Source organism: Ursus arctos, chromosome X (genome assembly GCF_023065955.2).
Source record: "Ursus arctos isolate Adak ecotype North America chromosome X, UrsArc2.0, whole genome shotgun sequence".
Lineage (NCBI taxonomy): Eukaryota > Metazoa > Chordata > Mammalia > Carnivora > Ursidae > Ursus > Ursus arctos.
Genome location: NC_079873.1, coordinates 69,351,569 through 69,366,485, shown reverse-complemented (window position 1 = coordinate 69,366,485; position 14,917 = coordinate 69,351,569). Strand labels below are relative to the sequence as shown.

Sequence of the window (14,917 nt, the reverse complement as noted above, 5' to 3'; positions counted from 1 at the left end):
CAGGCAATATTCAAGAATAGATCCTATGGGTCCTATTTTAGTGAATAAAGACCTATCATTAATAATTAGTATCTTGATTATTTGCATAGAATCAGATCTTGCTAAAGTACTTTCTAGGTACCTAAGGAAATTTAAACCTGTCCAGTATTTTAATCCTATACCAATGCACATGCTTATACCCATGTACATTTCTTTCTTGTGTATAGTTTTGTTTTGTTAAGTATGATATTTTTGCTAACATTAGCGACTTTAACATAACCACTGTCTGAATTATTTCAAATTCTGAATTAGTGGAGTTTGAATGAATCAAGTTCTGTTGTATAAAGATGTAAATGTCAAGCTATAGGAATAATTTAAGAACTCTTCTTAAATAAATCAGAGGATAATGTCTTAACCATTTCTAATCCTTTTCGCTTGCGTTTTTTGCTTGCAACTGCTGGGGGGAAAACAACTTAAAGACAAAAATAATGTGCAAAAACATCACAATATCTGAAAAGAGACACCCTGATCATTTTGTTACCATTAGACACCATTTTTAAGTTATAAATGGAAAGAAATAATACAAACAAGTGTATAGAGGAGACAAGATGGCAGAAGAGTAGGGGACCTCGTTTCATCCGGTCCCTTGGAGTTAACTAGATAACTATTAAATTATTCTGAACACCCAAGAATTCAACCAGAGAAAAGAATCTGGAACTCTACATGTAGAAAAGCAATCACTTTCTGCAAGCTATTAGAAGATAAATGGCTGGGAGAGGGAGTCTCAGTAAGCTGACTACCAGAAAGTGATATAGCCCCAGAAGGCAAAATCAAAACCCTTAGAAATCTGCTCCAGTGAGAGACATCCCTGCCTTAAAGAAGCTTAAGGGGTGAAAAAGGGCAATATTCTAGGTGGGACAGTGTGGTCTCAGGATCTCTGGAGTCACAGAAATAATGGGGGTGCCTGTGCTGGTAGAGTTCCCAAGCATTGGAGTGGGTATGCTAGTCAGGGTCAGTGAGTCTGGGAGGGGGCTCTCAGCTCAGTTAGCCATAAACCAGGAGCCACAGCTCTGTTGGGTGACTGCTCTCTGCATGGGGACAAGGCAAAGGACAGGAACTCGGGATCCCTTCATGTTCCCCTGGGAGAGGTGGAGTGGGTGCATGCATGAACTGGCAACAGCTCTTAGGACAGGAACCTGGTAAAGGACAGTAACAGGTGACCCTCTGCCTCCCCCTGGGAGGGACAGAGCAGGTGCACACATCATTCAGTGACTTCTTTCCATGCCAGGGCTCTACAAAGTGCAGTAACATGGGACCCTCTGCCTTCCCACAAGAGGATCGGTGTGGATGTGCACTGCAGGAGTCTGCAGAGTTTGGCACACATGAAAGTGAAGACGGTTTATCCCTGGGGGTTTACTGGAGAGAGGGGACCGTGATCTCTTAGCTCTGGGGCTGGAGATCGGGGCATAGCAATTTTTATTTTGATCCTCTAAAGAGGCACAGAAAGCTTCAGGGAACAAAAGCCACACAGAGGACAAGCTTACACTGAGCCTGGCCCCTTGGCAAGAAACAGTGCAATTCTGCCCAAGCAAAGACACTTGAGAAGCAGCACAGCATGTCCCTCCCCCAGAAGACTAACAGGAACACCAAGCTAATACCAAGTTTTTGGAGCACACAGGACTGTAAAACTCCAGCGCTAGGGGAAAGTAGTGTATAGAATTTGAGGTTTTTCTCTCATGACTCATTTATCTGTCAGTTTAAAATTTTCCATTTCTTTTTTTTCTTTTTTCCTTTTTCAACTAGTTACTTATTTTATCAACTCTTTAAGTCTTTTTTTTAACTTTCATTTTTTACATTTACATTTTATAGATATAGTTTTCCTTTTTGGCTTCCTTTCACTCTATTCAATTTTATTTCTGTATATATATGAGTTTTGTTTTCTTTACAATTTTGGGATTTAGTTTCTTTTAACACACAGACCAAAATACATTCAAGACCAACTAGATCACCCTGTTTTGTCCACCCTGTGAAATTATATACTCCCTAAAATGTCAGAGTTGGAATTCAGGATAACAATTACAAAGTTACTAGATGGCCTTGAAAAAAGCATAAAAGACACTAGAGAATCTCTTAGTGCAGAAATGAGATCTAATCAGGCCAAAATAAAAAATACTCTAAATTTATGCTGTCTAAATTGGATGCTCAAAGTGCTCAGGTAGACGAGGCAGAAAAGAGAGCCAGTGACATAGAAGACAAGTTGATGGAAAGGAAAGAAACTGAGGAAAAGAGAGAAAAACAACTAATAGCCCATGAACAAAGGTTTTGAGAAATTAATGATGTCATGAAACTTACCAACATCAGAATGATTGGGGTGCTTGAGGTTGAAGAGAGAAAGAGAGGGCCAGAGGTGTATTTGAGCAAATCATAGCTGAGAACTTCCCTAATCTGGTGAAGGGAACAATATTCACGTCCAAAGGTAGAGAAAACCCCTCTCAAAATCAATAAAAATAGATCAATAACCCAACATATAATGGTGAAGTTTGCAAATTTCAGAGATAAAGAGAAAATCCTGAAAGTAGCTCAAGATAAGAGGTTCCTAACCTAGAGAGGTAGAAACATTAGACTTATATCAAACCTAAACACAGAGACCTGGCAGGCAGGAAAGGGCTGACATGATATATTCAGGGTAAAAAATGAGAAAAACATGTAGCCAAGAATACTTTATTCAGCAAGGCTGTCATTCAGAATGGAAGGAGAGATAAAAAGCTCTAGGACAAACAGAAACTAAAACAATATGTGACCACCAAGCCAGCCTTGCAAGAAATATTAAGGGGGATCCTATAAGCAAAAAGAGAGCCCTGCAAGAAATACTAAGGGGGATCCTATATGCAAAGAGAGAGCCCAAGAGTAACATAGAGCAGAAAGAAACAGAGACAATCAACAGAAACAGGGACTTTATCATTAACACAATGACACTAAATTCATTTCTTCCAATGGGCTAAATGCTCCAATCAAAAGACGCAGGGTGTCAGATTGGATAACAAAGCAAGACCTATCCATACGCTGTCTACAAGAGGCTCATTTTAGACCCAAAGACACTTCCAAATTGAAAGTGAGGGGGTAGAGAATGATCTATCATTCTAATGTACATCAAAACAAAGCTGGGAGGGCAAGCCTTATATCAGACAAATTAGATTTTAAACCAAAGACTGTAGTAAGGGATGAAGAGGGACACTATATCATACTTAAAGGGTCTATCCAACAAGAAAATCTAACAATTATAAACATTTATACCCCTAATGTGGGAGCAGCCAATTATATAACCCAATTAATAACCAAAATAAAGAAACACATAGATAATAATGCAATAATAGTAGGGGACTTCAACACCCCACTCACAGAAATGGACAGATAATATGAGCCAAAGGTCAACATGGAAACAAGGGCTTTAAATGACACCTTGGACCAGAGGGACTTCACCAATATATACAGAGCATTCCATCCTAAAGCAACAGAATACACATTCTTCTCGAGTGCATGTGGAACTTTCTCCAGAATAGATCACATACTGGGTCACAAATCAGGTCTCAACTGATATCAAAAGATTGGGATTATTCCCTGCCTATTTTCAGACTGCAATGCTTTGAAATTGAACTCAATTTGGAAATTTGGAAGGAACTCAAACACTTGGAGGTTAAATAGCATCCTACTAAAGAATGAATGGATCAAGCAGAAAATTAATGAAGACTTTTAAAAATTCATGAAAACTAAGAATGAAAACACAACTGTTCAAAACCTTTGGCATACAGCAAAGGCGGTCCTAAGAGGGAAGTACATTGCAATACAAGCCTCTCTCAAAAAATTAGAAAAATCTCAAATGCACAAGCTAATCTTACACCTAAAGGAGCTGAAGAAAGAATGGCAAATAAAGCCTAAACCAAGCAGGAGAAAAGAAATAATAAAGATTAGAGGAGAAATCAATGAAATAGAAACCAGAAGACTAGTAGAACAGATCAATGAAACTAGAAGCTGGTTCTTTGAAAGAATTAATAAGATTGATAACCCTCTAGTCAGACTTATCACAAAGAAAAGAGAAAGGACCCAAATCAATAAAAACATGAATGAAAGAGGAGAGATCATGACCAACACCAAGGAAATACAATTTTAAGAACATATTATGAGTAACTATATGCCAATAAATTAGGCAATTTAGAAGAAATGGCTGCATTCCTGGAAACTTATAAACTACCAAACTGAAACAGAAAGAAATAGAAGATCTGAACAGACACATAACCAGAAAGGAAATTTAAGCAGTAATCATAAAACTCCCAACAAACAAGAGTCCAGGGCCAGATGGCCTCCAGGGGAATTCTGCCAAACATTTAAAGAATAAATAACACTTATTCTACTGAAGTTGTTTCAAAAAACAGAAATGGAAGGAAAACTTCCAAATGCGTTCTATAAGGCCAGCATTACCTTGTCCCAAAACCAAAGACTCCATCAAGAAGAATTACAGACCAATATCCCTGATGAACATGGATGCCAAAATACTCACCAAGATACTAGGCAATAGGATGCAACAGTATATTAAAAAGATTATTCACCACAACCAAGTGGGATTTATTCCTGGGCTACAAGGGTGGTTCAACATTCACAAATCAATTAATTTGATACATCACATTAATAAAAGAAAGGACAAGAATCATATGATCCTCTCAATTGATACAGAGAAAGCATTTGACAAAATACAACATTCTTTCTTGATTAAAACTCTCCAGCAAATTGCCTCAGCAATCAAACAACAAAAAGAAATAAAAGGAATTTGAATTGGCAAAGAATAAGTTAAACTCTCACTCTTTGCAGATGACATGATACTTTATGTGGAAAACCCCAATGACTCCACCCCAAAATTCCTAGAACATATACAGCAATTCAGCAACATGGCAGGATACAAACTCAATGCACAGAAATAAGTTGCTTTTTTATACACTAACAATGAGAGTGAAGAAACAGAAATTAAGGTATCAAGCCTGTTTACAATTGTCCCCAAAACCATAATATACCTAGGAATAAATCTAACCAAAGAGGCAAAGGATCTGTACTCTAAAACTACAGTATGCTTATGAAAGAAATTGAGGAAGACACAAAGAGATAGAAAAACATTCCATGCTCATGGATTGGAAGAATAAATATTGTTAAAATGTCTATGCTACCCAGAGCAATCTACACATTCAATGCAATCCCTATCAAAATGCCATCAACATTTTTCACAGAGCTGGAACAAAGAATCCTAAAATTTGTATGGAACCAGAAAAGACCCCATATAGCCAGAAGAATGTTGAAAAAGAAAGCCAATGCTGGAGGCATCACAATGCCTGACTTCAAGCTCTATTTCCAAGCTGTGATTGTCAAGACAGCATGGTACTTGTACAAAAACAGACACATAGATCAATGGAACAGAATAGAGAGCCCAGATATGGATCTTCAATTCTATGGTCAACTAATCTTCAACAGAGCAGTAAGAATATCCAAATGAAAAATGACAGTCTCTTCAATAAGTGGTGCTAGGAAAACTGGACAGCCATATGCAGAAGAATGAAACTGGATCATTCTCTTACTCATAGACAAAGACAAACTCAAAATGGATGAGATACTTAAATGTGAGACAGGAATCCATCAAAATCCTAGAGAAGAATACAGGCAGCTACCTCTTCGACCTCAGCCACAGCAACTTCCTGCTAGATACACCTCCAAAGGCAAAGGAAACAAAAGCAAAAATGAACTATTGGTACTTCATCAAGATACAAAGCTTCTGCACAGCAAAGGAAACAGTCAACAAAACTAAAAGGCAACCTATGGAATGGAAGAAGATATTTACAAATGACATATCAGATGAAGGGCTAGTATTAAAGTTCTATAAAGAACTTCTCACACTCAGGGCGCCTGGGTGGCACAGCGGTTAAGCGTCTGCCTTCGGCTCAGTGCTATGGGATCAAGCCCCACATCAGGCTCCTTCGCTATGAGCCTGCTTCTTCCTCTCCCACTCCCCCTGCTTGTGTTCCCTCTCTCGCTGGCTGTCTCTATCTCTGTCGAATAAATAAATAAAATCTTTAAAAAAATTAAAAAAAAGAACTTATTACACTCAACATGCAAAAAAAAAAAAAAAATCCAGTCAAGAAATGGGCAGAAGACATGAATAGACATTTCTCCAAAGAAGACATACAAATGGCCAACAGACACATAAAAAATGCTCAACATCATTTGTCATCAGGGAAATACAAATCAAAGCCACAATGAGATGCCATCTCACACCAGTCAGAATGGCTAAAATTAGCAAGACAGGAAACAACAAATGTTGGTGAGGATGTGGAGAAAGGGGAAACCTCTTACACTGTTGGTGGGAATGCAAGTTGGTACAGCCACTTTGGAAAACAGTATGGAGGTTCCTCAAGAACTTAAAAATAGAGCTCCCTACAACCCAGCAATCGCACTACTAGGTATTCACCCCAAAGATACAGATGTTGTGAAAAGAAGGGACACATGCACCCCAATGCTCATAGAAGCAATGTCCAAATAGCCAAACTGTGGAAGGAGCTGAGATGTCCTTCAACAGATGAATGGGTATGGAAGAATGGAGTGTTACTCAGCCATCGGAAAGGATGAATACTTACCATTTACATCAACGTGGATGGAACTGGAGGGTATTATGCTAAGTGAAAAGGGTCAATTAGAGAAAGACAATTATCACATGGTTTCACTCATATGTGGAATGTAAGAAACAGTACAGAGAACCATAAGGCAGGGGAGGGAAAACAGAATGGGAGGAAATCAGAGAGGGAGACAAACCATGAGAGTCTCTTAACTCTGAGAAGCAAACTGAGGGTTGCTGAAGAGGAGGTGGGTGGGCGAATGAGGTAGCTGGGTGATGGGCATTAAGGAGGGCACATGATGTGATGAGCACCAGGGGTTATATGCAACTGATAAATTGTTGAATACCACATATGAAACCAATGCTGTGTTATGTGATGGGAAGTTGAATTTAAATTAAGAAAAACATAGAATAAGTTCCTTTACTTAGGCAAATTTAGCAAGGTTCAGAGGGGCTTCTACTCATATGTAACTCAGAAGCAGGAGTTACCAGCAAACACTTTTCAATAATTATTCAGTTGTATGTAAAATTGTACACAGCTGTATGACATTATCTCTTTCTTCACACACACACACACACACACACACACACACACACACACACACAAATTGAGACACAAGCACCTGAAGCCAGAAAGCACTGTAAAACATTTCAATAATCATTTGGGAGAAAAATGGATAAATCTCAACCCGTAAAGACCATATTAGAAATATCAACTGGTTATGATAAGAAATAGGTGTTGTATGTAAGTGATGAACCACTAAATTCTACACCTGAAACTAATATTGCACTGTATGCAACTACCTGGAATTTAAATAAAAACTTTAGGGGTGCCTGGTTGGCTCAGTCAGTTAAGCATCCAGCTCTTGGTTTGGGCTCAGGTTGTGATCTCAGGGCCATGGGATCAAGCCCTGAGTCAGTCTCCACACTCAGTGCTGAGTCTGCTTGAGTGATTCTCTCTCTCCCTCACCCTCTGCCACTCCTGCCACTCAGGCTCTCTCTCTCTCTCAAGTAAATAAATAAATAAATAAAATCAAATAAAAATTGGAACCAAAAAAAAAATCAACTGGAATTTGAATAAAAACCTAAAAAATATAACAACTGAATTCTTCAAAAATTATTCAAAATGAAATTAATGAAAGTTAGGTTTGAAATGCTTAGTAAGTACAATGTCAAATATGAAACCTTCTGATAACTAAATTGAGAATTGATTCTCAATTATCTTTGTGAATGGAGGAGTGAAGTGGTATGTCTAATCCAAAATATGCATAATCCCAGAATTATTTCTACTTGGTTTTACAAAGCATTTTTTTTCTTACATTTGGCTATAGGCAAGTAGGATATTCTTGGGCATGTAAAATAAATTCATGTAAATTAAGGAGAGGAATTACTATAAAGCTGGGCATATTCCTCCTCCTCCTGTTTAATGTTTTTTCTACTTTCTGTCTTTTAGACAGAAGTGCTCATGCTTTTCCCCATTCAATACCTTATCTATCTCTATCATCTCATTCTAGGCACAAGCAAAGGGTTAAGATTTTGGTTTGAGGATTTTTCTTTCGATGTCTCTCATTGGGATAAATTCAAGCTGTAGGAGGGAAAGCCAAGTCCCTAATCCAAGGAAGGAGGCACCAAGGAAGGTGAAATATATAAGCCAAGTAAATTAGGAGGAAGAGAAAGCCTCAGACTGGGTTCTTACAGGTACTATAAGACATCGTGATGATGAAGAAAGAGTATGGGCTCTGGAGTTCAAAAGACCTGGACGTGAAACCCAGTTCTGCCATTCAATTGCTTTGTGGCCTTATGGAATTAATTTAAACTCACAGAGCCATAAATTGCTCACTTGAAAAATGAAGACAATATCCATAAGTCTACAATGAAGATTAAATGAAGTGCATATAGAATAGGATAAAAACAGAGAGGGAGGCAAACCATAAGAGACTCTTAACAATAGGGAACAAACTGAGGGTTGCTGGAGGACAGCTGGGTGGGGGGGATGGGGTAACTGGGTGATAGGCATTAAGGAGGGCATTTATTGTAATGAGCACTGGGTATTATATGCAAGTGATGAAACACTAAATTCTACCCCTGAAACTAACACTACACTATATGTTAACTAAAAACAACAACAACAACAACAAACCACTTAGCACCCATGCCTGGTATATAATACAAACTTAAATATTACAGATTTTCCTCAATAGTTAAGGTACTAAAGTTTACTCAAGAGTACATTACCTTCAAGGTAGTTTTAAAATCCTTTTTTCTTTCATCTACACATTCCCTCAAAATCAGGACATGGATCTGATTATTTACATGGTACTATTTCTAGGCTCTGTCAATGTATTTTATAAGTTAAGAAATAGATTATCATCTATTGAGCACCAAGGTATAATTCCAGCACTATTATCCCCTCAATATTATTTTATATGTACAAGACTGTTTTATTCTTGTATCAGAATTTGTTTATAAATACTTAGTCTAAAAAATCATTTTCTAACCCCCAAAGCCTTAACAGTGGTTCTTTTTACTTACAGCAGGTTTTTTATTTTTTATTTTTATTTTTTAAAGATTTTTTAAATTTATTCAAGATAGAGAGAGTGAAAGAGAGAGAGCATGAGCAGGGGGAGGGCCAGAGGGAGAGGTAGAAGCAAGCTCCCTGATGTGGGGCTCAATCCCGGGACCCCAAGATCATGACCTAAACTGAAGGCAGATGCTTAACAGACTGAGCCACCCAGGCACCCCATACAGCATTTAAAAAAAAATTAAACAAAGTACTATAGGATATATAAAATTTTGAAGCAGAAATGGGGAATCTGGAAATACTTCTCGAACTCCACATCAGCAGGTAAGGAAAGTCCTTGAAAGACACTTTGGAAACCACTGGTCTATAGGGAAAATCCTAACCTTCTAACCCTGATAAATAAAAAGTTAGCTTCACAAGTTGGCTTTTCCCCACACTTTCTATTCTAAACATATTGCCTATGAGTCTCCCACCTCAAATATCTGCTCTTGTCTCTTCAACTTAATTGATATTCCCCCTAACACACTGGGCTCTTTCTCACTAGTGTTTATCTGTCTGTAGTCTTCTCTCTGTCTAGAATGTTTTTCACTGATTCTCCTCCTATCTGACATTCAGTCTATAAAACATAGCTTGAAAGTTTCCATCTCTCTCTATATTACCCAACTTACCAAACTGACTTAGTTGCTCCCATCTCTGTGATCTTATAGCACCTGGTATGTACTTGTATTATAGTCTGTATCACACTTTAGTGCAATTATTAGGTTACATGTCCTCTCTCTAGTTCTAGTGTTGACAAGGACTGCTACTCATACAATTTTTCATTACCTTAGACATAATACCATGTACAGCAGGTTCTTTATAAAATTTTGTATGGTGAAAGGTATAAAAATCTCATTGTCATTAAATTCTTTTTCATTTTTTACCATGTAATAACTTTAATAATTTTTAAAGGTTTAGTTAAAGAAATATTAAGCTTATTTTTAAGCATTTCATGCAGTTTTAAATTCTTTTATAGAGAATTAAAAAGTGCAATACTAAAGTAAGAAACTGGTATTTTTAGGGGAGCACTGTTTATCATGTTGTTGATAAACACTGAATTATTAAGACAATGACCATTTGGATGTTCTTTTCTAATCATAAGGCTTCTCTACCAAGGGTACATCTTCTTTCTACTTTTTAACCTAGATTAAAACTGGACAAGATACACAGATGCTCAAAAACCTTAAAAACAAAGAAAAATATATATTACTGAAACATGTAAGTAAGTAGATGTGCTGCATTCTATAGAAGGCTTTGAGACAAGGCTGGTTTGGCTAGTACCCCTCATCCCTGCCCCCAGCACACAAAAATATACATACAATAAGGCCTCGAAAGGGATTTCCCGCAAGGAAATGACAATTTTTTTAAAGAGTCATATCCATTTGATTTGAGTCACTAGAGTAACAAAACTGTTTTCAAGAATACTTTAAAAATTCAATACTGTAACCTCTAGTACAGCTTGAAAAGCTCTGAAGGACAAGGCAGTTAGATCAATATTTGTTTATTTCTAATGCTGGGCAGCATGAACAGACAAGGCTGATCATCAGATGGATTTTATTACCTGTTGGAGTGATAAGTCCTGGTGATAAAAGGCCGGGGACTGAATGCGGCAGAAGGCGAGCATTGTCCTGCAACACTCCCAAAGAACGCTTAGGAGGCCTGCCAGGCCTGGAACTGTTGAAAAACAGACAAAAACAAAGATCAGGTTAAAAATGTACTCTTTTTGGAAATACCATCACTTGCCATACTTGCCTCCTCAATCTTGTTTAATTACCAAGAGTCATAGGATTTTATTTAAAGACTACTTTCATTGATTACCAAAAGACCAATACTTTCCTTTCTACCAAATTTCTCAACATAGTTATGGCAAACATTAAAACCATAAAAAACTAATCTTTAGTTTAGATTACATTTTCAAGGCAGCACTTTGCAATACAGCTTACTTGTTGTGAGAAACTCAAAGTTATACCCCCTGCCCTTAAAGCTACGTTTGATCCCAAGTGTTAAAGCATGATACTGAGACCTGAGATAGTGACTCAACAGAATTCAGATTGTATAGAATGTGAAGTGATTAAGTCTCTGTGCAGAGAGGTAAAAGGGTAAAGAGCTAAGAGATGAAGAATAAGATGTGATTTTTTTAGCATTTCCACAGCTGCCAGGAGACCACCAGGAACAAAGGACCCCCACTCTCAGTAGATTTTTTAAATCTACCTATTATTTAAAACAGGCTATATAACCAGCAGTGCACTCTCTTGGAGTGGCTGTAGTAACAAAACCTGCCACTTTTGCTATCTAGACTGTCTTTTCTTACAGATTTATTAGTGTTTTTAACTGATGAGTTGAGGCTAAACTTATAGCATTTATCTGATCTATTCCATTTGCACATTCTTCACCCTAGCGTGAGCAGTTCAGGAATTGCAGTTGCAAATGTTAATCCATAAAATAATAAAATAGAAAGTCAGTATCTGGCTTCCATGACTCTAATACAGTTAGTGTACTGAATACATCATTGGATGCTGTCACCACAATGAAGAGAATTATAAGTCATTGAACATTAGGATCAAGTTATTCTCAAGTCATCCAATATATTTCAAATATTACTTTCTAATGTTGCCTATGATATTTCTATTGTTTTTTAGTAAAAATGCAGTTTAAAAGCTGACTAATTGGGCTTTTGACAAAATACTGAAACACTGTATTAAATAGCCCAAGCCACAAAAACATACGAGGTTCAGATAGAGAACACTTCCAAAAATGACTTTTGGTTCACAAAAAAAGTTTAAGTTAAACCTTACTCTATCAATTTTGCAGTAGCAAAGCTCTATCAATGTAAGACAAACTCGACTTCTTAAATGAAGACAACTTCTAGCAACCTTACACAGAGGTACCATTGCCCAATTCATTTTTCAAACACTGTGCTGGTGTTATTTTCTTTCATTGTACATCAATATTGTATATCAGTCTAGCATGAAAGATTCTGTTTTTCTCATTCAATGTTTCAATTTTATAAACTGACTCTCCCCTCCTTCTTCCTACTCGATTCTGAGCCATAACTTATTTTACTTAATTCAGTATTGTTATCCTGTTTGCCCTCACCTTGTTTTATGGCTTCCTCTCTTAAGGAAATGATAAGAAAAGAGCTATTTACTTCAAATGCCTTAAAGGATCAAAAGATCATTGAACAATGTTCATCAGTGTATATCCAGTCATTCGAAGTTAAATAATCTTCACCAAATCTGTACTTTCTAAGTGCTTCTTTGTCTTTTCATGTGTCAGAACACAAGCCTACTAACTTTACTCAAGTCTACCCTATTACTTCGTACTTTTCCAATGTAAACATTTCAGTGCTGTCTTCATGCTCACCATCACTTTCAGACTATCTCCAGAACTAAGCAGCCTGATGCTCCTTCAATTTCCATATAATGAGCCAGTTGTTGACAGTGAACTTTGAAACCTTTCAAGTTTAATTAGATTTGTTCCAAACTTCTTGGTCAATCTCACAATTTGAAGTAGCTCTTTTCCAATGAGCCGACTCAGGTTTGAGAGGCATTAGATGCTTCTCAGGTGGTTCTACCTTAAATTCCAAGATTTAAAAAAAATTGGTAAAATCTCCCACCATCAGATTTATATTGGGAAAATCATGGCTTATGTTATAAACAGCTTGGTAGTATTTACTGCATATGTTATAAACCAAGAGGACCATATTCTCCAACCTAACATCTTTTTCAGTTGGTTGGTTGGTATGATTAATTGAGTCTCCCCAACAAGAATGTATGAAGGCTATATATATATATATATATATATATATATATATATATATATATATATAAAGTGCTTCTTTGTTTGCCCTCACCTTGTTTTATGGCTTCCTCTCTTAAGGAAATGATAAGAAAAGAGCTATTTACTTCAAATGCCTTAAAGGATCAAAAGATCATTGAACAATGTTCATCAGTGTATATCCAGTCATTCGAAGTTAAATAATCTTCACCAAATCTGTACTTTCTAAGTGCTTCTTTGTCTTTTCATGTGTCAGAACACAAGCCTACTAACTTTACTCAAGTCTACCCTATTACTTCGTACTATATATATATATATATGGTTTATATATGCATCCTGAGAAATTCTCATGGTATCTACACACAGTAGGGCCCAGTAAATGCTTAATTAACTCACTGAATAGGAAATATTTCACTGTTGCTACAGTTTCCAGATATTCCTTAAATTGCTCTATTCTCCTTGACTACATGAATACCAAGGTGGTTGCATCATTTAATCATCAGGTAATCATTTTTAAGTCTTGGACTCCACAATAATTATAGGAGCTTCTAAATATTATCCACTTGAATCTGACTATGTACAAGGTTAAAGAAGGGTAGATGCCACTTATCTTATGCCACTTCAAGAACCACTCAAGGACTAAAGATCCCTGGAGTTATGCATATGTAGTGACAATATCACTTATTTGATCATCCAGTAAACACTTCATCATCCAGTAAGCAAACATGCTGTAGGTGCCCAACCAATGTGTGTCTGACATGGTACTATATATAAGGGTTATAGAGGTTAAAATGGAAGCTTGACAAAGGCAGTGGTTTTGGTCTCTTTGTTTATTGATATACTGTGAATACCTAGAACAGCTTCTATCTTTGAGGAGCTTATTGTCTAGGGATAGAGATGTCTGTCTGACCTGTTGTTTTAAAATTTTGATTAACTCTTTAGTGGGTATGATTGTATGATATCCAAACTTGTTTAAATTTATCAGTGAGCTAAAACCATATTCAGATGCCTTTGTTTCTATTCTTGGAAATAACACTTGGATCCCTAGAATAAATTAATTAGAATCAAATTTCTAAAAGTGCTTTATAATCAATAAAGTTACATACTAATGGAAGATAGCTTTATTTTTGCCTTTAGACCTAATGATCCTCTCTAGTAAGGCACTCCTAGCACTAACATTCCTGCGTTTTTTTATTTAAATTCAATTAGCTAACATATAATACATCATTAGTTTCAGATGTAGTGCTCAGTAATTCATCAGTTGCATATAACACCCAGTGCTCATCACATCTCATGCCCTCCTTAACGCCTGCATTTCTTTTCAAAGAACACAAGCTTAACATGATGCAAGACTATGGAGGACACTGCAGAAAGTTGGAAAAGATCATTCTTAACAGATGATCCTGCTATACTTCTTATCTTTAAAAGCTTTATTAGCATCAGGCAGATATTTACATATTAATCAAGACAAATAAACATGTGGTGATTTAACTAGAAAACTGTTATTTGGATGACAATTTAATCAGCATAGGTTCAAAGGTCCATCATTGCAGCATCCTATCTCTGCTGAAATATTGATTGTGTTACTGATTTCAGTAATGCTTTACTTTACAGGAAACAAATAACCATGTAATTACTTTTTAATTGAATGATAATTGCTTGTTGGCAATTATTTGTTTTCTGTTTAATTACAGAGTTATTTGCACTCTGTAAAATAAAACAGCTTTTAAAAAAATTTCCCACCCAAATGACTCAGTGGATGTACCATCAATGAACACCATAAACAGAAGTTGTTAAGGTACAAGGCAAACAACCCAATAAATAGCAAAACTTTTATTAAATAACTCAGCTAAATCTTTAAGAGCTTCAGCTTATAGAATCAACATTAGGTGGTTACACCTAATTAATGGGTAGTTTGTAGGGAGATTATACCAAAAAAATCAAGATTTTGT

At 36.6% G+C, this 14,917-nt stretch overlaps 1 protein-coding gene across 1 annotated transcript in view; it reads right to left on the bottom strand.

The window, feature by feature from the left end:
• Positions 1 to 14,917, bottom strand: part of DACH2 (dachshund family transcription factor 2) — an 807,630-nt gene that overhangs the window by 430,842 nt on the left and 361,871 nt on the right. Inside the window, exon 3 of the mRNA XM_026480109.4 lies at positions 10,750 to 10,862. Within this exon, the coding sequence (XP_026335894.2) occupies positions 10,750 to 10,862 (113 nt within the window). The remainder of the gene's footprint in view (positions 1 to 10,749; positions 10,863 to 14,917) is intronic.